The sequence below is a fragment of the Lytechinus variegatus genome, chromosome 17 (assembly GCF_018143015.1).
Source record: "Lytechinus variegatus isolate NC3 chromosome 17, Lvar_3.0, whole genome shotgun sequence".
NCBI lineage: Eukaryota > Metazoa > Echinodermata > Echinoidea > Temnopleuroida > Toxopneustidae > Lytechinus > Lytechinus variegatus.
In genome coordinates this window covers 27,670,233-27,695,880 of record NC_054756.1, presented here as the reverse complement: position 1 = coordinate 27,695,880, position 25,648 = coordinate 27,670,233, and the positions used below count along the sequence as shown (strand labels likewise).

General features: G+C 37.7%; 2 protein-coding genes across 2 annotated transcripts in view; one reads left to right on the top strand and one right to left on the bottom strand.

Moving 5' to 3' along the window:
- Positions 1 to 2,418: 2,418 nt before the first annotated feature.
- On the top strand, positions 2,419 to 19,418 carry LOC121430547. The gene is made up of 7 exons (XM_041627851.1): positions 2,419 to 2,709; positions 11,356 to 11,508; positions 12,038 to 12,321; positions 13,423 to 13,507; positions 13,766 to 13,960; positions 14,912 to 15,005; positions 15,459 to 19,418. The coding sequence occupies exons 1-7, from the start codon at positions 2,691 to 2,693 to the stop codon at positions 16,642 to 16,644; spliced, it is 2,016 nt and encodes a 671-aa protein (XP_041483785.1). The 5' UTR covers positions 2,419 to 2,690; the 3' UTR covers positions 16,645 to 19,418.
- Positions 19,419 to 23,580: 4,162 nt separating this feature from the next.
- LOC121430607 overlaps positions 23,581 to 25,648 on the bottom strand; it is a 73,981-nt gene continuing 71,913 nt past the window's right edge. Inside the window, exon 36 of the mRNA XM_041627924.1 lies at positions 23,581 to 24,814. Coding sequence (XP_041483858.1) covers positions 24,618 to 24,814 — 197 coding nt within the window. The 3' untranslated portion in view covers positions 23,581 to 24,617. The remainder of the gene's footprint in view (positions 24,815 to 25,648) is intronic.

Sequence of the window (25,648 nt, the reverse complement as noted above, 5' to 3'; positions counted from 1 at the left end):
CCCTAATACCAAAGATTTTTCCCAGTGCTCCTCACGATGTTCGACTCGTTATAATAGGTACCCACCGCCATTTGGGAGCACAAAAAAGTGCCTTATTCTCAAATTTCATCATTATTACGACTACATAATGATGTCCTTCTGATTACCGGAAAAATGAAATCAATTTCTGCTGAGAAAGGATTTTGCATTTGTCCTCTCTTCGAATCGTGTCATAGATTTCCTTTTATTTGCTTCATTTCTACATCCAACAGATCATCCTAAAATCCGGTTTCGTTGTTGCATTTTTATACGAGTAAGCTAAATGGGTCGCAGCAGTCGTTTGATGTGGTTTACAATATCTTAGTAATGCTCTGACTGTATGCTTTATATCGATCGATCAAAATGAAATTACTCCTTTCATTTTTGTTAGAATAGACATTTGGCGTCTTTTGATGGTGTTTACAAATCAAGAGAGAATGAGATGTTTCCGGATTAGCTTGTTTGTCATAAGTGTGGTTACATTTTTCAAAGTCTCACACTTGTTACCCCCCCCCCCCCCCCTTCCCGTCCCTCCCTCATTGCCTCTCGTCCGCAATTTCTATCCAACTCTGTCTGGTCAGCTCCCTTCGTACCCCCAAACCCATGATACCAATCCCTCCAACCCCTTTTCCCTCCCAATCACCCCCATCTCCCCCCCCCATCCTCTCTCCTTCTCTCCCGTCCTTTAATACTCAAGCCCGAGATATCCAGTTCAGCTACCTTCTTCCTCCTTTCCTCTCGAACTACATCCCAATCCCTGTTTATATGTTCCCGTACACTTTCTTTCTACCCCGTCTTCTCATGTGTTTGTGTGAAAGAACAGGAGGGGGGGGGATTCATGATTTTTCTCTCTATTTTAATTTACTGACATTTATCAACCCCTCACTCTTTGAATTGGGTTTTAAGGTCGGATTATGGGGTTTAATTCCCACGCAAGAACGGCTCCATTTACCTCGAGTAGGCTCTCGACCTTCCAAAAAACACCATGAAAGGGATTAAACTCACTCAACTTCTCTCATTTTCATTCACTCCTTCCTCAGAAACCTTTTAAATGTCAGACGTAGCCTGGCGAGCTATAGGCCTGACAAAAGACTGGAATCTCAGTGCACACAAATAGAAATGTAACTTTCAGGAGTGGGGCAAAGGGGAAAGTAATTGGAAAATATTAAATAAAAACCTGAGCTGTAAATACGGAATTAAGCAATAAGCAGTTTTCCCCAAACAGGAATTCATCTACACGGGCTTACATGGTTGTATACAGCTCCAGTTACTATGATCATGGACCTACTAGAAACTTCTCGAATCTTAACTTTCATGTAGCAATTGATCCCCGATTCAGTGTCGGACGACGTGACAACAATAGCCAGCAACACGTCAGCAAAATATTATACAAGAGAGAGTGGTGGTGGTTGTTGATATTAGAATTAAAATAAAATGGCGTTTCCATCAGAAAGACGATTTTCTCTATATAGTGGTCTTATCCTGGTTTAAATAGCTTGATACGTTGCTTCTACCCATGCTTCCCAATCTGACAAATATATATAAATATATATATATATATATATATATATATATATATATATATTAGGCTTAAATAATTGTCTTTAAAAGGATGAAAGTGTTATGAAGATGATTCGGGGACAACCGAATCGATATTCTTTCGGAATAATTAGGCTCAGCATAAAAAGTAACTGTAAATCAGAGATTTGGGAGTCCACTCCCAAATCCCTGTGTAAATATTGTTGGAGAATGTTCAAGTATCATTTCTCATTGGACAATCTATAGGTTTCCATGGTGATCAATACTGAGCGTAAACTTGAAATAATCTTATGTTGATTTACATTTTTACATGTGGCATTGTACTTCGTTTTTTTAACTTGAATTGAATGAATGTAACGAATAATATTTCAAAACAGAAATTAAGCAAGATCCGGGCAAAGACATAATGCAAGGAAGCTGGACAAACAAAACACAGAAGTAAGAAGCAGAAATTTACAAATTAAAATAATGAATTGAACGTTGGGACAGGAAAAATGAGAGGATTACTTTATAATAATGCTACTAATTAATCGATTTTTCGCCCTTTTGATATTATTCAACATTGTTTCAAACGAGACACTACACGCTCCTGTATTGGGGAGTCACTTATAATAAGTACACCACTTTGCGTTTGGAGTGTCGGGATATCGAAAAACATAATAACTGAGGGGCTAATTCCTTGAGCTCAACGGGTAGTTAAATTTTGACTATTTACTTTTCTCTATTTTTTACCGCTTCTTTTATTATCTCTCTTTCTTTCTTCCCCTCTCTCTCGCTCTCATTCCCTGTCATCCGTTTTTTTTTCTTCTCCCACTCCGGTCCTCATAACAAATATACAATGTTGATTGTTTGAGGTTGAGGGGAAAATATACTATTTGAATAGGAGAGAGCCATTAGTATTGCACAGAGCCTTGTTTGCAGTCTCTTTTCTCAAGGGTATAGCCAGCTTATTTTCGTGAAATTTTGAATCGTTTTGAGCAGGAGGAATTCAGTAGCACTAGTATCGTGTTCTTGGTTGCCGTGTAAAGACCGGTGGGAATTCTCGTCACCGAATAAAGCCTTGTCTGTTGTTCTGATAACTGGATTATATTTGGATTAAAAGTTGGATTAATGATCTGGATATTTGAGCAGATATGTCTGCGAAACATGAAGGTATATACTCATGATGTGTATTTTATTTGTTTTATTTTATTTTATGATATTTGTTTTCTTGTTTCTTTTCCTAGTATGTCTTATACATTCGGGATCACTCAGTAACATTGTTAAAGATTCTTCAGATTTTCTTCCTGAACGATATTGTTGGAATATATAGGAGCGCCTTGAGCACCTAAAAACTGTGGTGTTAACCGGTGTACATAGAGGACCACACCAGTTATTTTACACCGGTGTTAAATTGGTGGTGTTAGTTTTACACCTATAGGTGTTATTACAACACCTTTTGTTGTTACATTTACACTATTTGGTGTTATGTTCAATCTTTAGGGTGTAATTTTAACACCTCAGGGTATGGCCCTCTATTCACACCAATTGGTGTCAGTTTTAACACCACAGTTTTTACAGTGTGGGTGATATGCTAATTACTATAACTGCATATTTAATTGCTCGCATTTCCCCTTTTCGACAAGCACATTGCATAATGTGGTTGGTGTAGCAAAGTTTTACGAAACGGATGTAATAAGGGGTAATAATCATGTTTTTCTCTTTGCTTCCATTTTTCATAACAAGCAAAACAAAATGATATATGTGAAAAGTTAGGAGATAAAAAATAATCGTCCATAACGAAATATGACCTAAAGTTGTGAGGTCTTCGTCCCCCTCCCCCCGCTGCGGAGATCTACAATATTTATATAGATAAAAAAATGGATAGACCACCCCCCTCCGACAGATACACATACACAAACACCAATCAGAGTATCATTTTTGCACTACGGGGTTTCATGTTAAAAAAGGAGGAGCCTAATTTATTCTCATTTCTTACATTATTTTTTGCTGTTTCTTTTATAATGCATGGAAATTTTTATCCTCGTTACTACCAACATGACCGAAATCTTTATGGAATAAGAAGTAATAGGAAACCATTTTCCTGCTTGTGCAATTGTCATATCTCTGTCGGAGACGATATTATTTGCTGGCGGATGCTTCATAATGGGTGCTTTTGAGGACAATAGACTATTGATGTCCGAGTATTGTTTATTGGTAGACGGAATGCTTTCACCAGAGCCAACGAATGGGACTAATGAGGCTTTTAACAAAGACACATGGCATGCGTGGTGCGCTGGTCACAGCAGTTATTGTGAATAATTACCAAACGTTTTGCCTCGTCAGTTATTGCTTATTATTCATCTGGAGAAAAATTGTATGATGATATTCCCTCCGCGATCGATTTCGGCCTGGTGCCTGTTTATTGAGCTTCTGTCATTTCAAAATCTGGCACGCCTATTTATTTTCAGATCTCTTCATATGCTCTCTTCTTTCGTATCGGCAGCTCGGCCGTTGCAGTTTTTAATTGAAGTTATGAAGACATGTATAAAGATGACAAAAATATATAGATGTTTAGTAAAATACATATTAATGACGCTCACACGGGAAATTAACCTTTCGAATTACGACTGATACAGCTCTTTGTGAAAGTAAAGTGTAGGTTCGTTTCATTATCAGCAGATCAGATTTATAATCAAGATCGTTGGTTTTGATAATTTTTTTTTTTTCATGTTCAACTCAAGGAAAACGCACTGTCTTATTAACGTATTTTTTTTTCATTCATTTATTCGTTCATTGCTGGATTTTTTTCCGAAATCGATTTTGTTCATTTTCATTGAACTTTTATATCAAAATAACTATTGATCTAGGGATTGATCAATTTATACATTGTTTGTTTCGGTTGATTTAATGATATCTATTCATTTCTTTCATGAAATAACGTGAAACGTATAATTTATACCCCCCCCTCGTTACATTTTGGCGCCAACCCACGTTGTATATTGTATAATCCCTAGTGCTGCCCTGACATGTTATTTTAAAGATAAATTCCAGTTTTGGTAACGATCTCAAAATGACTTTTTACAGAATCTAATATAATGACCACCCAAGTGTCTGTTTGTATGAATAAAAAATATGTGCCAAAGGATTCTGGAAGAAATTGTGTAATTGCTGAGAAATAAGCAAAATAAGGGCGGATTCGGTCACTTCCGTCGGGTCTTTATTCCAGCAATAATAATACACTGTCCCACGTGTGCCTATCTGTGTTGGTGATCTTCAGTGTGAACGTTTTTCAGCATAGATTTCAAGATTTCACAAAGTTCAGTTTATGTAACTGTACCAGATCTAGATCCTCGATGATATTCTGACAATTAAGCCTGGTTTTACAGACTTTCTCATGAAATCAGTGTTTACTGCAACTACTGGCATTTCTCTTTAAATGTTAGCAATTACATAATTTGACGAGTAGTCATGGATACTATTTTGCAAGAACGTGTTAAATATATTTTCTCTCACTAAACTGCGAAACAAAATTATAATCAACGGCTCAATTATATTCCCAATTAATAATCATTCTACATGAAGCCATCAAATACTTATGGTATTTGATTGACATCTGCCTATTATATTTTACGAAATGAACAAATGAAAACTATAATATTGACATCTGCTGTTAACAAAGGCGCCAGCACCAGTTGAAATGTTTTTATTCGTCATTGCAATAACGATTTTTAATGCGTTCGTTTTTCTGTAACCTTGCAACCGGGTGATAATTAACAACCTATTATTGCAATCTGATTCACAATGAGGTCAGAAGTGGATAAAATGATAATTGGCGACGGCCATGGTATTTTTATTATTTATTTATTTTTTAAAATATTTTTTGTAAAAGAATTTTAGACTGGTTGTGTGGGAGTAGGGCGGGCATACATGGTATGCGTGCTTATATTTTTGCACTGAACTCACCCACTAAGCCAATTTATTTAGCGGCCTACAATAGAAATCGTTTAATCGGAATTCACAAAAATTGAGCCTGTCCTGAATCTTCATTAGATGCAATTTGAATATCCGAGATTATTGCGTATCATTAACATGGTAAAGGTGTATAAATTTATTGCATTTCGTTTGATTCAAACGGGAACTTAAATCATCTACAACTCACTATAATAATTGATCATGAAGCGTTACAAACCCGAGGTTTCGGCGCGCGTTAATCAAGTGCAGCGTTCGAATATCGAAAAGAAGGGCGATCGGTCGAACGTCCATGATTTCTGCCCTCTTATTTTACCGCCTTCTTCACCATAAATATTCCACAAAAAATATACAAACATAATTATTGTATCAGGATACGTTCGTAACCATTTTGAATTCCTGTATAATTTCATGAAATAAAGAATTTCAAACTATCCTAACATTTTTTTCTCGATTAATATATAAAGCTATTATGCTAACAAAAATATTGTTCTAATTTGAGATATAGAGCAATAATATACATCCAATATTTCTCTAAATTGTATTCATTTATCATTCGCCTTGCCGACGATGTCTGAAAATAGAAGATGTCAAAAATACGACGTGATTAAACCGCCGTTCGCGAGAAATATAATTAGGTGTATGAAAGATGATTCAATTATCATCCTCTTTCTGTTTAAACACCTTCATTGTCTGCTATCCTCATAAGATAGGAAGGATTTAAAGCAGATTAGGCGGTCTGTTTCCAATCAGCTCTTCATTTTTCCGGGGTCGGTTTCATATCAAACGCCTTCATGATTTGATTTTCATCGCCGAGAGGCAGCACAAAATATAGAGCGTGAAAAAAAGTCAGACGAGAATAATAATAAAGTAGGTGAAAACAAGGAGTTGGGGTACGGGAGCGAGTAATTGTATTAAAGTGACGTCTAGTGAAAATTAATGCTTAGGGGCAAAAACGTGCCAGTTTGGAGAAAACGCTGCTTTTTTTCCTTTCTTTCCCATTTGGTGTTCCCCCGACAAGTCAGAATTTTGAGTAAAATGAAACAGGAATGATTTATATTTCTCACCTTCTTAATCTTGTTTAGGAATGATTGCTTGCATACCTGTTCCAGATTTTTTCTGGTCCATTGTTTCGTCATCAAATATTCGATGACGCATTGCTTAAATTGTTGTTTGACTGGCTGGGAGCTGGCAAAGAAAAAATGCGAAACGGTGAAACTTTAAAAATCGTGATTTAATTGAAATTCAGCTGCTTATTTTAATTCTAAAAAATCGTCAACCTTGTAATCCTTTCCGCCGACCCGATATTGCACTTTGAATTGCACCTTGAGTGAAACAAAAACATGTTAATGTTAATCGCTGTGCGAGTTAAGACTTTTTAAAGACTAACTATTTTGAATGGGGGGGGGAAGAGGCGGATCCAGCTTTCGCCAATAGGGGGGCCGAAAATATTTTCAGCAACATTTTTCTCGATTGGCCGCCATAATCCTATATTTTTTGTTGGGTTTTCTAGGGGTAGTCCTAACTAAAGACTGAAGTTTTAAGTATATGTTATTTTTTATTGTTATAAACAAGATAAGCTATCTCATGTGATCTTAATATTTAATGCGAGCGCGAAGAGCGAGCAAAAAATTCTTTGATATTTTATGTCCTTAGAACTGAAGATTCTGAGCAGTTTTTATATTCATGAACAAAGATAAGTATCCAACTAAACAATGCGAGCGCGAGGCGCGAGCTGAAATTTTATTATAGTAACGTGAAAATTAAGGGACTCAATTAGGACTGTTTTTAGTGATTAATGAAGAGGATACAAGTATCACCAATTAAATAATGAGAGTGATATTCCGACCTGAAAACTGGACGGTCTAAGCGCGTTTTTTGCTTGTTTGTCTCAAACAATTAAATGCAAGCGCGAAGCACGAGATTAATTTTTTTACATACTGACATGATACGAGAGCATTTTGACAAATTTTAGAAATAATTTCCAAAGAGGATAGGTATCTCACAAATGAAACAATGCGAGCGCTCAGCGCGAGCTGAAAATTTTGATATAACAATTTGTGTAAATCAAACAAAATAATAAAAGCTTGATGTGCGAGCTAAAATATTGTGTGCAAATTGATTTCAGAACTGGAAAATGGATATATGAAGTGCCATTTATCCTCTTGAATGCGATTCATTACACAGGCAATGCGAGCGCGAAGCGCGAGCGAAATTTTGTATATGAAGTCTATTTCCCATTCTTCCCCTCACCCTTGTCTTGTTTCCTCTCGGGGTCGGGCCGGCCGTTACGAGGCTGTAAATTACACATCATGGGTATAATACCTCTTTCTTACTTTTATTCCTGCTTTTCGTAGTTTCTATCAAGATAAAGAGTACACAGGTTCTGCAGGTTGTCAAAAATAGGGGGCGGGGCCGGCTCGGCCCCCTCCTGGATCCGCGCCTGGGGGGGGGGGGGCTTAAAGCTATTTACCCTGATATCATGATGATAAAGTCCAATTTTATCCGATTTTCATTTCATTGCAATGACTGTACTAGGCCTATATGCGGCTTGTACAGGGAGCTTGTACATATTAATATTGATTTTTTTATACTGAAATAAGAACAAACCAACACCAACACCCCCGCCACCAGCCACCCTCACCACGAACATGACTGGAATATCAAATCCATTGTTTCGTCACAGCTTTCCTTCGTCGCTGTCACAACATTGTTACCCTAATGTATCATTCATTCCTTGTGAAAATCCCCTCCAAGCGGTCATGTCAAGTGATGTAGATGCGTGTTTTCAGTTGCTATGCCCGCGTGTCACACACCTAATTACGTTAACTGTGTCAAGCACAAAGCGTGATGGACGGCTTAGTAAAATTGGGGAGAAAAGTGCCCTTTTTTACCAATTTTTGCTACACCCCCATTGTTCGAAAATGTTGTGGAGTCTCAATCATGTTTCACCCTCCCACAAGGCATAATATATGATATTTTACATAAAAAGAAATAATATTCGAGGTCGTTGACAGCAGCAACCGGGGTGTGATACGCATGCACTTAATAGGTTTATGAAATGTGTGATTGGTTATATTTACGTCACGTGACCAGAGTTTTTTTTTTAATTCAAGTAATGTACGAGCGTGTATTAATTAATATTGCCCCTTCTTCCATTTCTACCCTTCCCCGCCCTTTCCCAGTCAGTCGTCAGACGCATGCCCTGATTAAAACGTTTTGCAAGTTTGCCTTTTAGAAAAATCTTGCCCAAAATTATATTCGTAACATGGTCCTACGCATCGGGGGGGGGGGGGGGTGGATGTTGAAAACCAAATTCCCCTAAAGATTGCACAAAATCCTTCAATTTCACTTAAACACAAAAGGCAAAAGCGCCCCCTTAACAAGATCGCTCGCTTTCGAATTTCTTCATTTTTTATACGCATCTTGCTCTCCGATCCCAGGAAAAAAAATCTACGTACCAATAAATGGAATTAAACGGGAAAAACGGCTGGTCAGGCGCGGCGTACAGTACGTCGGCATACGCTGGCCAATACATTCAGGTGTGACCAGCTCCTTCACATACAAGGAAGAAATAATGGTAATATTAAATCCGTTCTGAATACTCTTGACCTAATATACCCTGCGCGTTCTATTCATAACTTCCAATGCCTTTGGGAGTGTTATATTAAAAACATCGCCCTAACTCGAAGCAGTCACTCATTTCTTTTCTGAATCGCTTTTCTATTCTCTTGGAGTTACTTCTGTTTCTCCTTATTCCCTTTCTCCTGGTTTTTAATTCTGTTTCAACTGGATTTGTCATGTCACCCAAGGCTTATAATGCTTTGTGTAGAGGGGGATTTTGACAGGCGGTGATCCGGTGATTGGCCGGTAGAATGCCAATTAAAATTTCGCACTCGGTCCCGACTCGTTGCCAACACGAGTGTTTGGTTTGAGTCGGTCGACGCCAATGTTCGGACTCGCTCGCCCCAATCGAAGCAAAGGCTCACTGCCCCCAAACTTGGCGTAGACTCTTTTTTTCAGTGCTGTGTGTATTGTGCTTCTCTAACTCCTACTTTCCTGGTTGAAGCAGAGAACATCCATGGATGAGTGTACATCGTTTGATTGGTAGGCATACACTTCAGAAATGGTGGTCATGATGGTATTTCACTGTTAAAACCAGGGAGTCCCAACTCCCTTGTTGAAACTATAACGTTATGAGAGTACCGCGTTAGTGTTACACCAGTGCCGTATTTCAACATCCTTTGGTGTTATACCTGCTCACATTGTTAGGGAGTTTGTTCAAATTTCAGGATGCAATTTCTAAATCTATAGGGTGTGGTCGTCTCAACACACAGACTAGAGTTTTTGACACCATAGCATTTACAGTATAGGCCCTATATTGACAAAATCAAAGTGTTTACACTGTGGACTTGGATATTACGATTATCAATTTCCATAGAAAGTATAATATTATTTTGCATAATATTCATTTTGCCATACGAGATCGATGCGTAATGTCATGATACCACTATAACCCACCAAGGAATGGATTTAAAATGGTTATCAGACGCCAATATTTTCAGCTTCCCATTTTTCAACTTTTCCCGTTTTGTAGCATTTGGTAGGCCTACAAAAGAATAAGGATACCAGGTTTCTGACTTAATTGAAGAAGTCGAGATTTAGTTTTATTCAAAATAGATGACGTAGAGAGGAGAAAACCGAGCTAACTGAAAAAAAAACGACTTTGATTTACATGATTATGCTACTTTGCATCACGCGCCTTTTCGAAAGTAGCGATAATTCGCTGAACCCGCAGATAGCATTTATAGCTCGTTGGCCCGTGCATCGTGCTTGGATGAGGTGAAGCAGCAGAAACATGAAAATCCTCCCCCTTATGATGAGAGATGGTGGATGTAATTGGAAGATTTAAGGAAGAGCCTGGCAACTTCCGATGGTCTGTCTTGAATTGGGGTACGAGAGGTACATTCGAAGACATAAGAAGAATCGTTGAAATTTCGCCTTGTCTGCAACGGAAATTAGAACGCGTCGATGTATTCGGGAAAAAACTCAAATGAATTGATAACAAAGGGGATAACGATAGATAAAGGACTGATAAAAGAGAGGATGAGAATGTAATGGTGATATTATTGAATGTTGTTTCTTCAGGCAAATTCTATTCGATGAGAGCGAACAGGAGATTGTTGATGCGGACAACGATGTGGTACAAGGCAATGTAAAAACTGTAACGCGGATGGCGCTATTCCATAGAATATGTTAAGAGTTCCGACATAAATTTTTTGACCGTGTTTTTCTCACCACTGTTTTGACTTTTGCGTCTTGTTCTACACTGCAAAAACTCAGGTGTTGATTTAATACACCAGCCCGGAATCTATATAGGTCCACACCAGAGAAGTATTGAAACAACACCAGTCTGGAATAAAAACAACGATGTTTTAATACTTATTGGTGTATAAACACCTATCTGGTGTTAGACCCAAACCAAACTGGTGTTGTTTAACACTCCTCTGGTGTGGACATATATAGATTCCGGGCTGGTGTATTAAATCAACGCCTGAGTTTTTGCAGTGTAGAGCTAGTGTCAAATCAACACCGGTGTTTTTGCAGTGTAAATCACATGTATATGCTAGATATATCCCTATGCTTCTCATGGTCAAAAGTGTTACCAACTCACCAACATGCTGTTCTACTCAGTGATTATTGAAATTTTACGTATGAATTTTAATGCTACCACTTAATATTTCAGTTTTTAAAAGTCATTGAAACCTGTAACCACGTTGTTCAACACTCTATTTCGTCTGCAAAGTCACCATAGTTTTAAAATTCATTTTTTATTTTTCTTTCCAGTGCTCTTTTCGTGTAATTTCGAAACGACTGCCTGTGTGAACAGCATCAAACAAGAGAAACAGAATGACGAGATCGATTTCAAGATCAGGGCTGGGTGGGATGGAGAGTGGTCAACAGGGCCCGAGACTGATCACACGTTCAAGAATAGCACAGGTATGTCAGGGCCCCCTCTCACAAAGAGTTACGATCGATCCGATCAACCTCAACTTTATGGAAATCAATCAATGTCATAATTTTTTTCGACAAGAAATTTGCACAATGTCCTTTGTAAATATGGAAAAGCATGCTGAATTTTGGAGAAAGCGATGAATACATGAATACACAATCATAGTTAGAAAATATTTTGAATTTACATGCAATTTAAATGTTGACGTTGTTGGCTTTCCATATTATATTTGTGTAAGAAATTAAAGTAATAAATTGAATAAATAAATTTATTCATTCATTCGTTCGTTCGTTCATTCATCCATTCATTCGTTCATTCATTCATTTATCTATTCATTTATTTATTCATTTATTTCTTTATTTGTCAATTCATTTATTTATTTTTTCATTTATTTGAACTTCATACTTTTTTGTAATAAGCTATGAATCTATTTACTCTCCTATTTATTTCATTATGACGTCAGTCTTATCACAACCATTGTAATCAATACTTTCACTCCGAATTGTCTCCCACAAGGCAATTACTTCTTCATCGACGCCAACGCCGACGGCGTCCAGATGGGCGATCGCGCCGTCATCCACCTCCTCGAGGAGGGGCAGCGGTTCCGAGAGGGCACGGCCGTGCTCTCCCTCGCCTTCCACATGCTCGACAACTACGGGCCCCGCAACCAGATGGGCACGCTCAACGTCTACACCGACTGCGGAGGGGTGAGGAACGTGACGTGGTCCGTCGACGGCGACCAGGGAATGAATTGGCACAAAGTCAGCATTGGTCTGGAGTGCGATCAGGAACCAGTTCAGGTAATTTACAAAGAGCGCGATATTTTCCATTGTTTTCTTGCCATTTTCGGGGTCGCTCGACATCATGTCTTCAAAAAAATTTGTACCAAATAAGTTGATGTCACTGCTTTCGTCGTTTTATCACCCCTGGAAACAAAATGTAATTTCAAATAATCATATTGATGAAGACTTATGAAGGTATCATATTCTGACCATACAACTGGATAAGCTATCATTTTGAAGTTCATAAAATCATATATATTAACACCCCTATATTTATTATTGAAAATTTGATTAACAACAACAAATTGATGTAAAAAAAACTCTCCTAATTTTACAATGCGGGACAAATAAAATGTTATACCAGATGAACATAATACAAACAAATTACAAACTAGTACTTATATTATCTCTTTCTAACTGTTGGCTTTTACAGCTGCAAGATTTCCGCTTTTTATGCTGTTCATTACATAATTTGGAACACATAATTATGTTAGTATGTGCCTTTAGCAACTTCTGCTTATTGGAGTGGCATTGCACAAGAAAGAGTCTTTTGCTTGGACATGGCATATGTCTTTGTGGTATATTACCCCGAGTAGGAAGGGTGTTATGGCGCCATGAGGCTCGAGGCCGAGCTGAGAGGTCTTTTAAGACTGAAGCAGGAAGATATTTCCTTATCCATTCCTAATCTGATTTTTATTTTCTGCCTCTGTTTCTGTCTCTCTCTTTCTCTCCCTTTCTTTATTTCTTTGTCTCCCTCTCCCTCCGTATCTCTCTGTCTCTTGTCCCCCTCTTTCCATCTCACTTTCTCTCTTTCTTCCCTTATTTTCACTCCTTCTTTATATTCTTGGTTCCCTTTTTTATCCACCCGGGACGCCCCTTCTTTTCATTTTATACCCTCTCTCCATCTCTGTCTCCCCCTCCTTCCCTCCCCCCCCAACACCATTTTCACCCATCCCCCCATTCTCCCCCTCCAAGTTGGTGCCTCCATTTCCTTCATCCAACAAAGATTGTTCAGCCTTATTCTAATCTTCATTCCATAATTCATCCGGCAAAAATAATTGAAGAGTAATAGTGATATCAATCATATTAATTCCATCACTCATTTTCGTTTTCCTGTAGATTTCCATCGAGGCCGTCCGGAATGGTGTACTGAGCGATATTGCTATAGATGATGTACAACTCATTGATATATTCGAGGGTGATCGTAAGTATTGAATTAAATCTCCTGAATTTGTTCATTTCATTTTTCATTTCGTTTCGTTTATTTCCATTTCCAACGTTTCCAAATGTCAGTGAATATAATCGTAACTGCAAATTTATATATTGGCCCTGAAGTTCAATAATTATGAAACAGGGGAATACTTCCACATTAGCTTATGGGCGTAGGCCTACTAAAAAAAAGATTAAAATGATCTTTTGAAAGATGTTTTATCTCAATTTCATCTTTTTTCAACTTCTTCAGCCCTTCCCCCGGCAACTCACAGCACCTCTAAAGGTCCCAGCTCATCTGGAAGCACGCCCCCACCGTCCAGCGGCATGTCAGGATCAACTCACCTCACAAACCCCGGGATGGGGGGCACGTCTGGGCGCACTCCCATGCCTGGAGGATCAGGGACCATCACTCCTCCGATCGGGAATGGCCCGAACGACGGGCTTGGTATGTATCCTAACTAAAAGTATGATGAGGTGACCATAATTTGCGCACGTTTTAAAAAAATATCATCAAGTTCATTTTATAGCAAAAATTTCTCACAATTCACACAAAATTTATCAAAATCATGAATACCAGACGGAAGGCAAGATCCCAAAGTCATATTCGCTTGACGGAATTATAAAGTCGGTCTCGGCCAGGGTTTCGCTGGTATCGCGATCTCAAAATTCCATGGTGATCGACTAGTGCGCGCTCGGCTGAAAAAGTGTTATAAAAAGTGTGACCTTAATTTGCGTACGATGATGAGAAGGTCGGATTTTCTCGGAGCGGACGCAAAAGATAAAAAAAAATCCGATGTTTTGCCAATATTTTCAAAAATTGAGACCCTTCATTCAAAAATGACCATACTGAGTAATTTCGGGTCGCTTTTTCTGTTGGTGATATCAGTTTTTCAAAATATTGATTAGATATAGAGATATTTGACCGTACGAAAAATAAGGTAACGCGTGAATTAAGGTCACACCACCATGCTTCAAGTAAACACCGATTTCACAAGAAAGTCTATTGAACCAAAGTTTATTGTCACTATTATCATTATGTTAGAACAGGAAGGAATTATTTATCCTGTATGTTTGATTTCTATGCCATTTCCGCTCATTCTCAATTCCAATGTGTATTAAACAAACAATACTAGATTTTATGATTTGTAATTGTGATCATGAAATTCCCTCTTTCTTGTCATCGTATAAGAATTATTGTTTGTATATGTGTCTAGTATTTTATTATATTCTCTTTGTATTATCCGCTTGCCTGAAATTTTATGAGTAATTTGATTTCTTTATTAGTACATTTATTGGTAATTCATATTGGAGTTTCCATTTTATTAAAAAGTGAACTTGTATCTAAATTGATTTATTTGAAATTAAAATATCATATTTTTGTCTTTCCCAATCAAAGGTCTTGACATCATCGTCCCTATCGCAGCAGCAGCCCTGGTCGCACTCATCCTCATCATCATCCTCGTCATCGTCCTCATCATTCATAGGCAGAGGTAAAGAAAACAAAGAAATCATTGACATTGGAGGATAAGAAAAATAAACAGAAATCCACATGTCGTGTAGATGCAAGCGAAGGACCAAACTTTGGGTGGATTTGATGAAATTTGAAAATGATTAAAAATTAAATTTATGAAGAAATGCCGAAAGTCACCCGAAACTGTGAAAAACAGTTATCTGATCAATGCATTGTTTTAAGAGAGGAGACAATAGAAATGAATAAAATAATAGACTAAGTTCACGGAAGGAAAAGAGAGAGCAAGAATAGAAAAAAAAATCTGTGCTATGATTGCAAAAGAATTATTAGTAGGAGTAGGAGATGAAAATTAGTGATCACAGCATTAGTTAGATCATTGGCTATGGATTATAAATCTTCAATGTCAACTTTAGAAACGGGGAGGATTGTTTCAAATTACAATTTTTTGGGGTCTTCTTTTTCTGAACTACAGGAAATCTAGCAAAGGCGGCGGAGAAACATTGGAACCCCCTTCACAGCTATACGAGAACAACATCTTTGCGGATGCCTCACCCGACCGGAAGTACGAGTCCCTTCAAGGCCCTCTGTCCAACTCTGATCGCATCTACGAGGAACTCAACCACAAGAAATCCACCTTGGAGATGCGACCGAAAGGCAATCCTGCAACGCGGGTTCCTCACCCAGCAAACAGGATGAACGGCTACCTGCCGCCGGCCATGCGGCGGAGCATGCCGGAGCTGGGGGATAACTTCTACGATCGGATCAACGATCGGGTGAATGAGCGACCGGTTGAGCGCGTCGTCCCCGTGGAATCGGCGACGCTGAACAACAACAACGTATCAAGGGCGGATAATAGCCAAAACAGTTACATTGACAGGAGTCAGACCTACCATCCTGGCGTGAGGGGGAGCTACCCCGAAGATCATCCCTATTTTACGCTGATGCCTGACGTGGTGTCATCGACAGCATTTCAGGATGATCGAATCCTCTTCTCCATTCCACCGCCGCCGTCTTCCACCCCACCCCCACTGCCACCGCCCCCTCGCGATTACGACTACGGCCGACCGCTTGCCTCGGGAATGATCGAAGAAGAGGAGGTCAACGAATACCACGATGTCCTCGACGTGGACAAGCGACGCCCGTTGTCGATCAACTCCGATTTCGATGACGACGACGCGCTGGGTCGGCATCGTCTAGCAATGGATATGGTGGCCGATAGGGGTTTTGATATGGGGAGTGACTTGAGGCTGAGCCGAGACACGGACATCAGCGGTAGGATGGATCTCGACTTTGATATGGATGTTGACATGCGGATGTCCGCCGACGGCGAGGCCGACATCCATAATATGGACACGCTGGAGTTGCCGCGTGCCGCTGGCGGTTACGACCGTGGCCGTGACCGGCGAAGTCGAGATATGGAAATCGAGAGAAACCTCGACCACCCTCATCCGCATCCCTCCCACCACCTTCATCAGCGGTACGGGGGAAGCCTCGGTAGCATAGATAGAAGGCGGAACGTCGTCGCCGACAACGACGTCGAGCAAGAACTGAAAGAGTATGAACAGCATCCCTCCCCTTACCACCACATAGAAGAGGATCCACAGGGCCACATACGAATGGTTAATCTCAACTACTCACCATCCGTTGTTCATGTATAACATACAACACATTCACGTTATGCCTCAGATCTGTTTTTTTTAATTTCGATAAGACAACGATGTGCTTATGTACAGTTTCTTTCAGCTGCCAATACAATTAGCTTCTTGTCCGTTCAAATGATTTTCTCTGCATGCTCCAAACTTTTAAATAAGTACTAGCCTAAGGGGCCTGTCAGAGAAGAAAGTCCAAATCCACGAAGACAAGAAGATTCTATCGTATGCAGCCTGTGTTAAGAGAAAGCTCTATCGTGTGGCGCCACAACAGAGGTAGTCCGAGACCGCCTAGGAGACTGGAAATTGCAAAGGATATTGTATAAATAGTACGCAACTACTTTTTTGATACATAGATATTCATGAACATATTTTCATTACATATATAAATGAATTATAAAAGAATATATTGTATAGTTATGTGAACAAATATTCATAATTTGCTCAAGTGTTATGTTATGATGCTCCTTGAGTAATTTATTCAATTGTGAGAGCAATATACTCGTACTCAGATGTACAAGGTCATGTCACTGAAAAGTAAGAGTACAAGTCACTCTTTTCAAGGAGTGAATGTAACTCGATTTTGATTGACTTATAGGACTGAACGGTAAAATTTTACTCAATGTGAGTGGCTTGCGGCTAAAACTTGACGTTGCACTATATAAAATTGTTAAATCGACTCCAAATTCACTCGTTTTTATTCATAAAAGAGTAATTTGCTCACTCCTTTTTCAGAGAGTAGTGAGCTTCTGTAGCATAAGTTTAAGCACGCGCACAAGACCTGTAAACGCATCGATATATTGAAAATCACTATTTGTTATCAAGATGTTTTTGTGAATCCAGTTGCGTATCTTGATGAAGTTTAACGCAAGAAGACTTGCCCCTCATTGTCTTGCCTGACTTACGCCAAGAATGATAGATTGTAATTCTCGCTTTTAAATTCTTTCCGAGCAATGTACATTATTTCACTTTACTAATTCGTTTCGTTTTACTGTATAGTTTTGTTCTGTTAGCTTGTTCGATTCAAAGTTAGTTTCCGTCAGTGCAAAATCAAAGAATGATCGAAACACATGCAGTGATAATAATAATGGAAAGATAATTGATTCATTGTTTTTTGGTGAAGAAGGATGGAGAGGTATTTTCTTTTATCTGATTTGAATCTTCCACATATACTTTCCAATGTAGTATATTTTCAAAAGTAATGAGTTGAAAAAGATAAATTTCTTTATCGACGGTTTGCCCAGGAAAGTTACATTATATGATGTTCCCTGTTGTTAATCAGGGCGATTCCATGCTAGAAAAATCAACCATTTTCACAAAATATTTCAACCTGCTGTCCAACTAAATGAGAAAGGTCAATTTGTATTGTGGTAATAATAAAGTACTATGTCGTCTATGGGTGAATTGTAGAGGTGAAAATGTTGCGTGTCGTACGGGACATTTCTGACTCCCGTACGACACACAACATTTTCGCCTTTAATTCACCCATAATAAAACATTTTACATTGGTTATCAGTTTTCCACTGTAACTTCATCATTGACAAAAAAGAGAAAATTTTACTGCTCAAGCATCCAGCTAAGAGATAAGATATTGTTTTCAAAATGTCCCGTACTACACGTATGGAGTCGCCCATCAACGGATAGAAATAAAGTTTCAACTCTAATTGTTTAGTTTTTCATTTCTACGATTGTTTCCCAGAAATTCAGGTTGAAAATTCAGGACCAACAAATTTCCAATGATTGCATAAAAGAAACTGTTGGAAATAACAAAGTACAGAAGATAACTTCTAATCAATGATTAAAGGAAAAGGACATGTTATCTACAGTACTTTATTTATGTTCAGGAAATTTTTGCATCCATTTTTACATGTTGTCATGTAAAATAATGAATCACACTTACTTTTTTAAAATAATTTTTTACGTGCTATATAAAAAAAATGAAAAAGATATTTGCTGCAGATTAAATAAGACAGAATAATTTTGCACCAATATTAGCAACTTTTAGGGCTTTGAAAAAAATTGTTTTTCAATTAAAAGTACATGAGCCTCGAAGCCTCGTTTTGTAATTACATCTTATGATTCACTACTTTCAAATATATGGGTTCGAAGTGTCCATAAATATTCATGTGAAAACCAAAGGCGTATATTGTGTAGATATAAGTTACCAATGATAATTATTATATACATCTCATAAGATTTACTTTGTATTATGTTCTTTTCAAATAATGTTTTTGATGTATATTATGTGTTCAAAATGTTCATTTATGGTTAATGGCAACTAATTTGGCAAGTGCTGGGGCCAACAGAAAAATTAAAAGTTGTACAGCTATTTTCCAAGTATAATGTGAAAAGAGGTACTAAACTAATTTTAATTATTAATGATTTGAGCCATTATACAATAAAGAATGGCGTTAGGTGTTATGTGCATTTTCAAAGGATTTTATTGACGTTTAACTCAATTGGTTAATTTAAAATAAAATCAGGCCAGGGAATGGTCAGTCCTTGATCAGAAATAACATTGCTATTCTTCAGTTTGCATAAATCTTATTTTAAATTACAACGAGCTGATATCAATTTTATGTACATCACAAAATGAAAACCTAACGCAAGTTTTGGATTTTAAATTTTGAAACCTAACTTTGGGTAATCTTAGAGTGTCATGCACGTTGATTCCAGAAACAATGGAAGAGTCAATTTCAGGATTATTGCTCAAATCATTAATACGAGGAGGGGGATCAATACCAAATGGTCTTTGAGAATTAAAGAAAAATAATCCAAAATATTTTTTGTTAGAAAAGAAAGTGACATGCCTCCACCAACAGGCAAAACTTAAATTGTTTTTATCCTGGCAATTGGTTGAAAAATTATTATAAATTCACTAATGTGTAAGGTACACAGACATTTTAAAAGCATTTATCAGCTGAAACCATTGTTCTTGTACTTTCCTAGTCGATTTTCGTTTGTTTTTGCAAAACCAGTTTGTTTTGATTAGTTTGTATAAAAGGATATCATTGAGTTTTCTGTTTGGCTGTTTTTTTTGTACTTTTACTTGGAATATGTTTATGTATTCACAATACATGTTGTTGTAATAAAATATACCAAACACTTTCATGCAACAATTGAAGACATTCGCACTGTGTTTCTTTTTTTTTGGGTCAGTGTGAGGAAGGTTGGGTGTGTGTATCCCTACTGGAAAGAACACAGTGTCTCACAGTATGTGCCACAGTGTGTTCACAGTGTGGAACACAATGTAAAATCAATTTCACACTGTTAAATATGAGCATTTCAACAGTGTGAATCACATATTGGCATAGTTGACCATGTGAACATGCTGTGGTATCCACAGTGTGAAACTATCTTCACACTGTTGACGTTTGGTGGGGAATTTGGTTCTTGCGGACTATTAGGGCTAATGATGATGCTCATGGTAATGAAATTGATTATGATGGTGATGATTGACAAGCTGGGTATTAAGGGGAGGGGTGGGGGAGGCTGACGAAGAAGGAAGTGATAGTTCTTAGGAGTAGGAGGAAGAGGAGAGCGAAATGGATGGTGATGATGATGATGGTGATGATGATGATGATGGTGATGATGATGGTGGTGATGATGATGGTGGTGATGATGGTGATGATGATGGTGGTGGTGATGATGATGGTGGTGATGGTGATGATGGTGGTGATGATGATGGTGATGATGGTGATGATGATGGTGATGATGGTGATGATGGTGATGATGATGATGGTGGTGATGGTGATGATGATGGTGATGATGATGATGATGATGATGGTGATGATGGTGATGATGATGGTGATGATGATGATGATGGTGATGATGATGATGATGATGGTGATGATGGTGATGGTGATGATAATGATGGTGATGATATTGATGATGATGATGGTGATGATGGTGATGATGATGATGATGATGATGATGATGATGATGGTGATGATGATGATGGTGATGATGATGATGGTGGTGATGGTGATGATGGTGATGATGATGATGATGGTGATGATGATGATGATATTGATGATGATGATGGTGATGATGATGATGGTGATGATGATGATGGTGGTGATGGTGATGATGGTGATGATGGTGATGATGATGATGGTGGTGATGGTGATGATGGTGATGATGATGGTGGTGATGGAGGTGATGATGATGATGGTGATGATGATGATGTTGATGATGATGGTGATGATGATAATGATGGTGATGATGATGATGATGATATTGATGATGATGATGGTGGTGATGATGGTGATGATGATAATGATGGTGATGATGATGATGATATTGATGATGATGATGGTGATGATGATGATGTTGATGATGATATTGATGATGATGATGGTGATGATGATGATAATGATGGTGATGATGATGATGGTGATGATGATAATGATGGTGATGATGATGATGGTGATGATGATGATGATGATGATGATGGTGATGATGGTGATGATGATGGTGATGATGATGGTGATGATGATGATGATGATGATGATGATGATGATGATGGTAGTGATGATGATGGTGGTGTGATGACAATAATTATAATGGTGACAATGATGGCGATTGGCGATAAAAAAAATATAATAGTGGTAATGATGAAGATGATAAGGAATGATGATGACTGATGACAATTAAGATGACGATAAAGGTGATTGATAAATATGATAAAAGTGATGATGACATTTAATTCTATCTCGGCCGGGGTAATTTGGGAGATCATAAGGCCGGGTGGAGGGGGGGGGGTCTGTGAGCCCCTTTGAGAATCGAAAATTGGCACACTAGTTGTCTAGGATATATTCTACAAAACTGTATATTTGTTTATTTATGCACATTGCTATTAATTGATTGTGCTTATTTCGTTTCAAAAGATGCAGGAGGCTTGAAAGTAAAGTCACCGGACGGCGCGGTCAATTTTGCGCGAATCGTTGGGGGGGGGGGAGCTTCTACTCCCCGCCCCGGCCTAGATAGGGGTAAAATCAGTCATTGATTATGATTGTGATTATTATGTTTGATGATGATGATGATGATAACTTAGAGATTTACCGGCGGCGGCGGCTTCTGTTGCTCCTGCTAATGAACACGATCGGGGTTTTCAGTCGCGGATCCAGAAATTTCCTATTAAGGGGGTGCATTATGCCCAAACATTTTGACAAGCAAAACAAAACAAAATAATTACGAATTAAAGGGATAGTCCAGGCCGGAGATATTTGTATATCAATAAATACATGTAGAGTAAAATTCACAAAGCAAAATGCTGAAAGTTCGATCAAAATCGGATAACAAAATAACGAAGTTATTGAAGTTTAGAGAATTGCATTATTCCTGTGAAACATTTCTAGGCATGTCTTTACGAATATTCATAAGGTGGGATGATGATGTCATATCCCCACTTGTTCTTTGTAAATTTATTATATGAAATCAGGTTTATTCCAAACTTTTCTACCAAGAACTTAAACAATTGAATTGACAACTGATTGTGTGATTTGTTATTTATTGCCGTAACTTATTTCACCTTAATGGAGGCACATCATTTACACATGTATGAAAAAAATGAAACATTTATGATTTCATGTAATAACATACGAAAAAGGAAAGTGGGGATGTGAAATCATCAGCCCACCTAATGAATATTCATGACAATATGCATATAACTATCATAAATATAAATATTTTTCAGCCTGGACCATCCCTTTAAGGTCATTCTGAATTCAAATTTCATGGGTTACCCCGAATCCCCCCCCCCCCCGATCCGCGCCTGGCATAAAAAAGGTCACTTATACCACTTTATTACACAGCAAAAACTGTGGTGTTAACCGGTGTACATAGAGGACCACACCGGTGTTAAATTGGTGGTGTTAGTTTTACACCTATGGTGGTTACATTTACACTCTTTGGTGTTATGTTCAATCTCTAGGGTGTTATTTTAACACCTTAGGGTGTGGTCCTCTATATTAACACAAATTGGTGTCAGTTTTAACACCACAGTTTTTACAGTGTAATATTGCAAGTTCCTAATTCATAAACAGCTTGATATTCTGACCACAAAAGAACACAATGACTTGTAGCGTGCATTATATTTCCAAAGTTTTATTGAAAAAAAGGGTGTAAGATCATGAATACCTGATTAAGTTTCAAATACTAGAATCCACACATGCTTTATAGGTGTACAGAAGTACAGGTTATAGACATGATAGAAGCAATCGTTTAAGCTAATGTGAAAGGTATACCCCCCAAAAAAAAATAATAATAAAGAGAGAGAGAGAGAGAGAAATATTGTGTTGTTTCAAAATGATGCAGTTTCAAAAAAAAATCTCATTCAGATTGAAATTTTCATAGCTTTTCAGCTTTTTGCTAAATATTGACATGATATGATTATAGAAAAGTCAAAATCTGGAAAATAGCACCAATCGTGAATAAGGCACAAAATACACAACAAACAATTCCATTTGCCAACGTCATAAGTACATTTTTAGCCATATACTAGTAGCTGGAAACGAAAAAATTGCTAGATTTGATAAACAAGGGTAACTTCTACGAAATGAATATTTATAAATGCAGCACCACATGTAATACAAATTTAGGCATGTCAGCCAGTATTTCTCTAACTCTAAAATAATGCTAGCAAGTCTAAATGATATAAACCTATCTACAGATGAATTAATGAAGAGAATTCGGATTCATTATTGCGTTTAAATGTTGAAATAAAAATTCCTAAACAATTGAACATAACGTTCTGTTTTCAATATTATTATCTAAACTGTAGTAATGAAAAGGGTTACTATATAGTGCTTACTTGTCAAGAAACGACATACTAAATTCGTGATAAATAAATGGAAATTCAGCTGGACCATAAAAGAAAATATTTGTCTAAAGAAAAAAACCTAGCATATGCATAGTCTAAAAAAATATATACATTTTTTTTCATTTCAAGTATTCCAATTATCATTGCAATGACGTCATCTTACAGACTATTTGATAAGAGTAGATGTCAATATAAACAGATGTAGGGACTCAACAGCTGCTTGCATTGTTAATTTTATTTTTCATTTGGATCACACATTTTAGCAAGTTGAGAGCGATTGGCTAAAAGTAAATTACTTTGCACAAATTCGTAACAAAAATGAAAAGAAAAAAAATATTGTTTTTCAAACCTACGAATCAAATACAAAGTGTAATATTGATTGGATTAACACTTCTTATGATGCCTACACACACAATATTCAGAAATAATATTTACACAAACTTTTTGTTCAGCAAGCAACGTAGAAACGCCAATCACCAAAAAATAACAACATAACTTTACCAAGGGGTATGTTAGCCTATAACAATACATGAAATAGGGTATTGGTCCCGTTGTCGACTTTTTAATATGTTTAAAGAATCAAAAATACATATCCGAGGGCAGAAAAGCTACTCGAAATTAAAAATCAAAGCGTTTCTATAATTTTGGGGTATGCTTGTATTCCATATTACAGAGTTTATACCTTGCATCGGCTATATTAACGTACAAAAGCGTACAGATTAATGCTTAACAACAAAATGAAATACATGTAATAGACTGGAAAATATTGGAGTTAAAATGACACCGGCAGATGTTCTAAGAAGACCAAACCAAACATTTTTACCAGTCATGTCGGTGTTAGATTTATGGCGTTATTTCAACACATTATTATAAAACTGTTATAGCACAGTCTATGTGTCATTAGAACACTTTTTTGTGTTGTGATGTGTTCAAACTCAGTGGTGTATGTTAACGCTGGCTTGGAGAGGTCGTCTCAGAACAACGAATGGTGTTGTTTCCAATACCATATTTTCTACAGTATCGGCATCGGGATTTTAAGTCTACACACTCATGTTTGACACATTTGAAGGTATTTTGTCCATTTCAATTCTTATCACTGACGATAATTATTTTCTTAAGTAAAAATGATGTTTTTACAGCCACCCCGTTTTATCCTAAGCTAACCCTTGCTATTTAGATCCACCGCTGGGGGTATCTGGAACGGGTAGGTACCCGGGGCGTAGTTGCAGTACTCGCAGTATCCGGGTGGACCGATTTTACCGGTCTCACCCCTCTCTCCGGGTACCCCGGCCGGACCGGGAAAGCCGGACTGACCGTCCTTGCCTGGACGCCCGACACCCGGTTTACCCGGTAGACCTGTTTGAAAAGAGAAAGGGTGCGAAGAATATCAGAGAGAATTGAGGGAGAGATAAAAAAAGAAAGTACACTGTTAAAAAAAAAACCCGTGATTTTAAAAGATTTTGCAGAATGCAATAACAGAATCATTCTGTAAATTCATAAAACAAGAATTTTTCTGCAATTTAACAGAACAGGTCTCTTTAAAAGGGGAAAAGGGTGTTTTATCTAAGGAAATTTGTAAGATTACATACACCAAATATCAATTTTCCGTAAGATTACGCAATCTGGTAAGATTACAGGTGTTCTCGAGACTCTGCTGCAGGAACTTCTTTTATTTTAAGGATAAATTTTCTAAGAGTGTAGCAATAAAAATGATATTCACAACGCATATCAAAAAATGTCTTTCAACGTCTCTCGGCGACCCCAAAGGACTTGGATATTATTATCCTGGCTCAAAGCATGGCAGGCTTTTTACAGCACACAAACATTACAAGAAATGAATATCTGTCAGGTACCCATTTACCGTACCTGGGTCGAGTACGGCATAATGTGGGCCAATTTCTTGCTGAAGGAGAACTACATCATGGCTGGGATTCGAACCAAAGCCACTCTATTTTCATACCCTGGGCCACAACCATGAATGGAAATCCCAGGGGGTACCCAAATTAGTAGGGGGACACAATATCAAATGTCCCCCTACTTTTTTTTTTGGGGGGGGGCGTCTTCTATGATTTGGTCTTCTAAAAACTTCATTCAAAATCGAAATATAACAGGTATTTTGGACGAAATCACCTTACCTTTTGGGCGACAACCTTTTTTTGTCAAAATTACCTTACATTTGCGGTGATAACC

What these genes read in the sequence shown, in the direction of transcription:
- LOC121430547 (XM_041627851.1), top strand. An exon ending in GCGATCAGGAACCAGTTCAG is followed by an intron (nt 12,322 to 13,422) that starts GTAATTTACAAA and finishes GTTTTCCTGTAG; the next exon opens with ATTTCCATCGAGGCCGTCCG. An exon ending in TGATATATTCGAGGGTGATC is followed by an intron (nt 13,508 to 13,765) that starts GTAAGTATTGAA and finishes CAACTTCTTCAG; the next exon opens with CCCTTCCCCCGGCAACTCAC.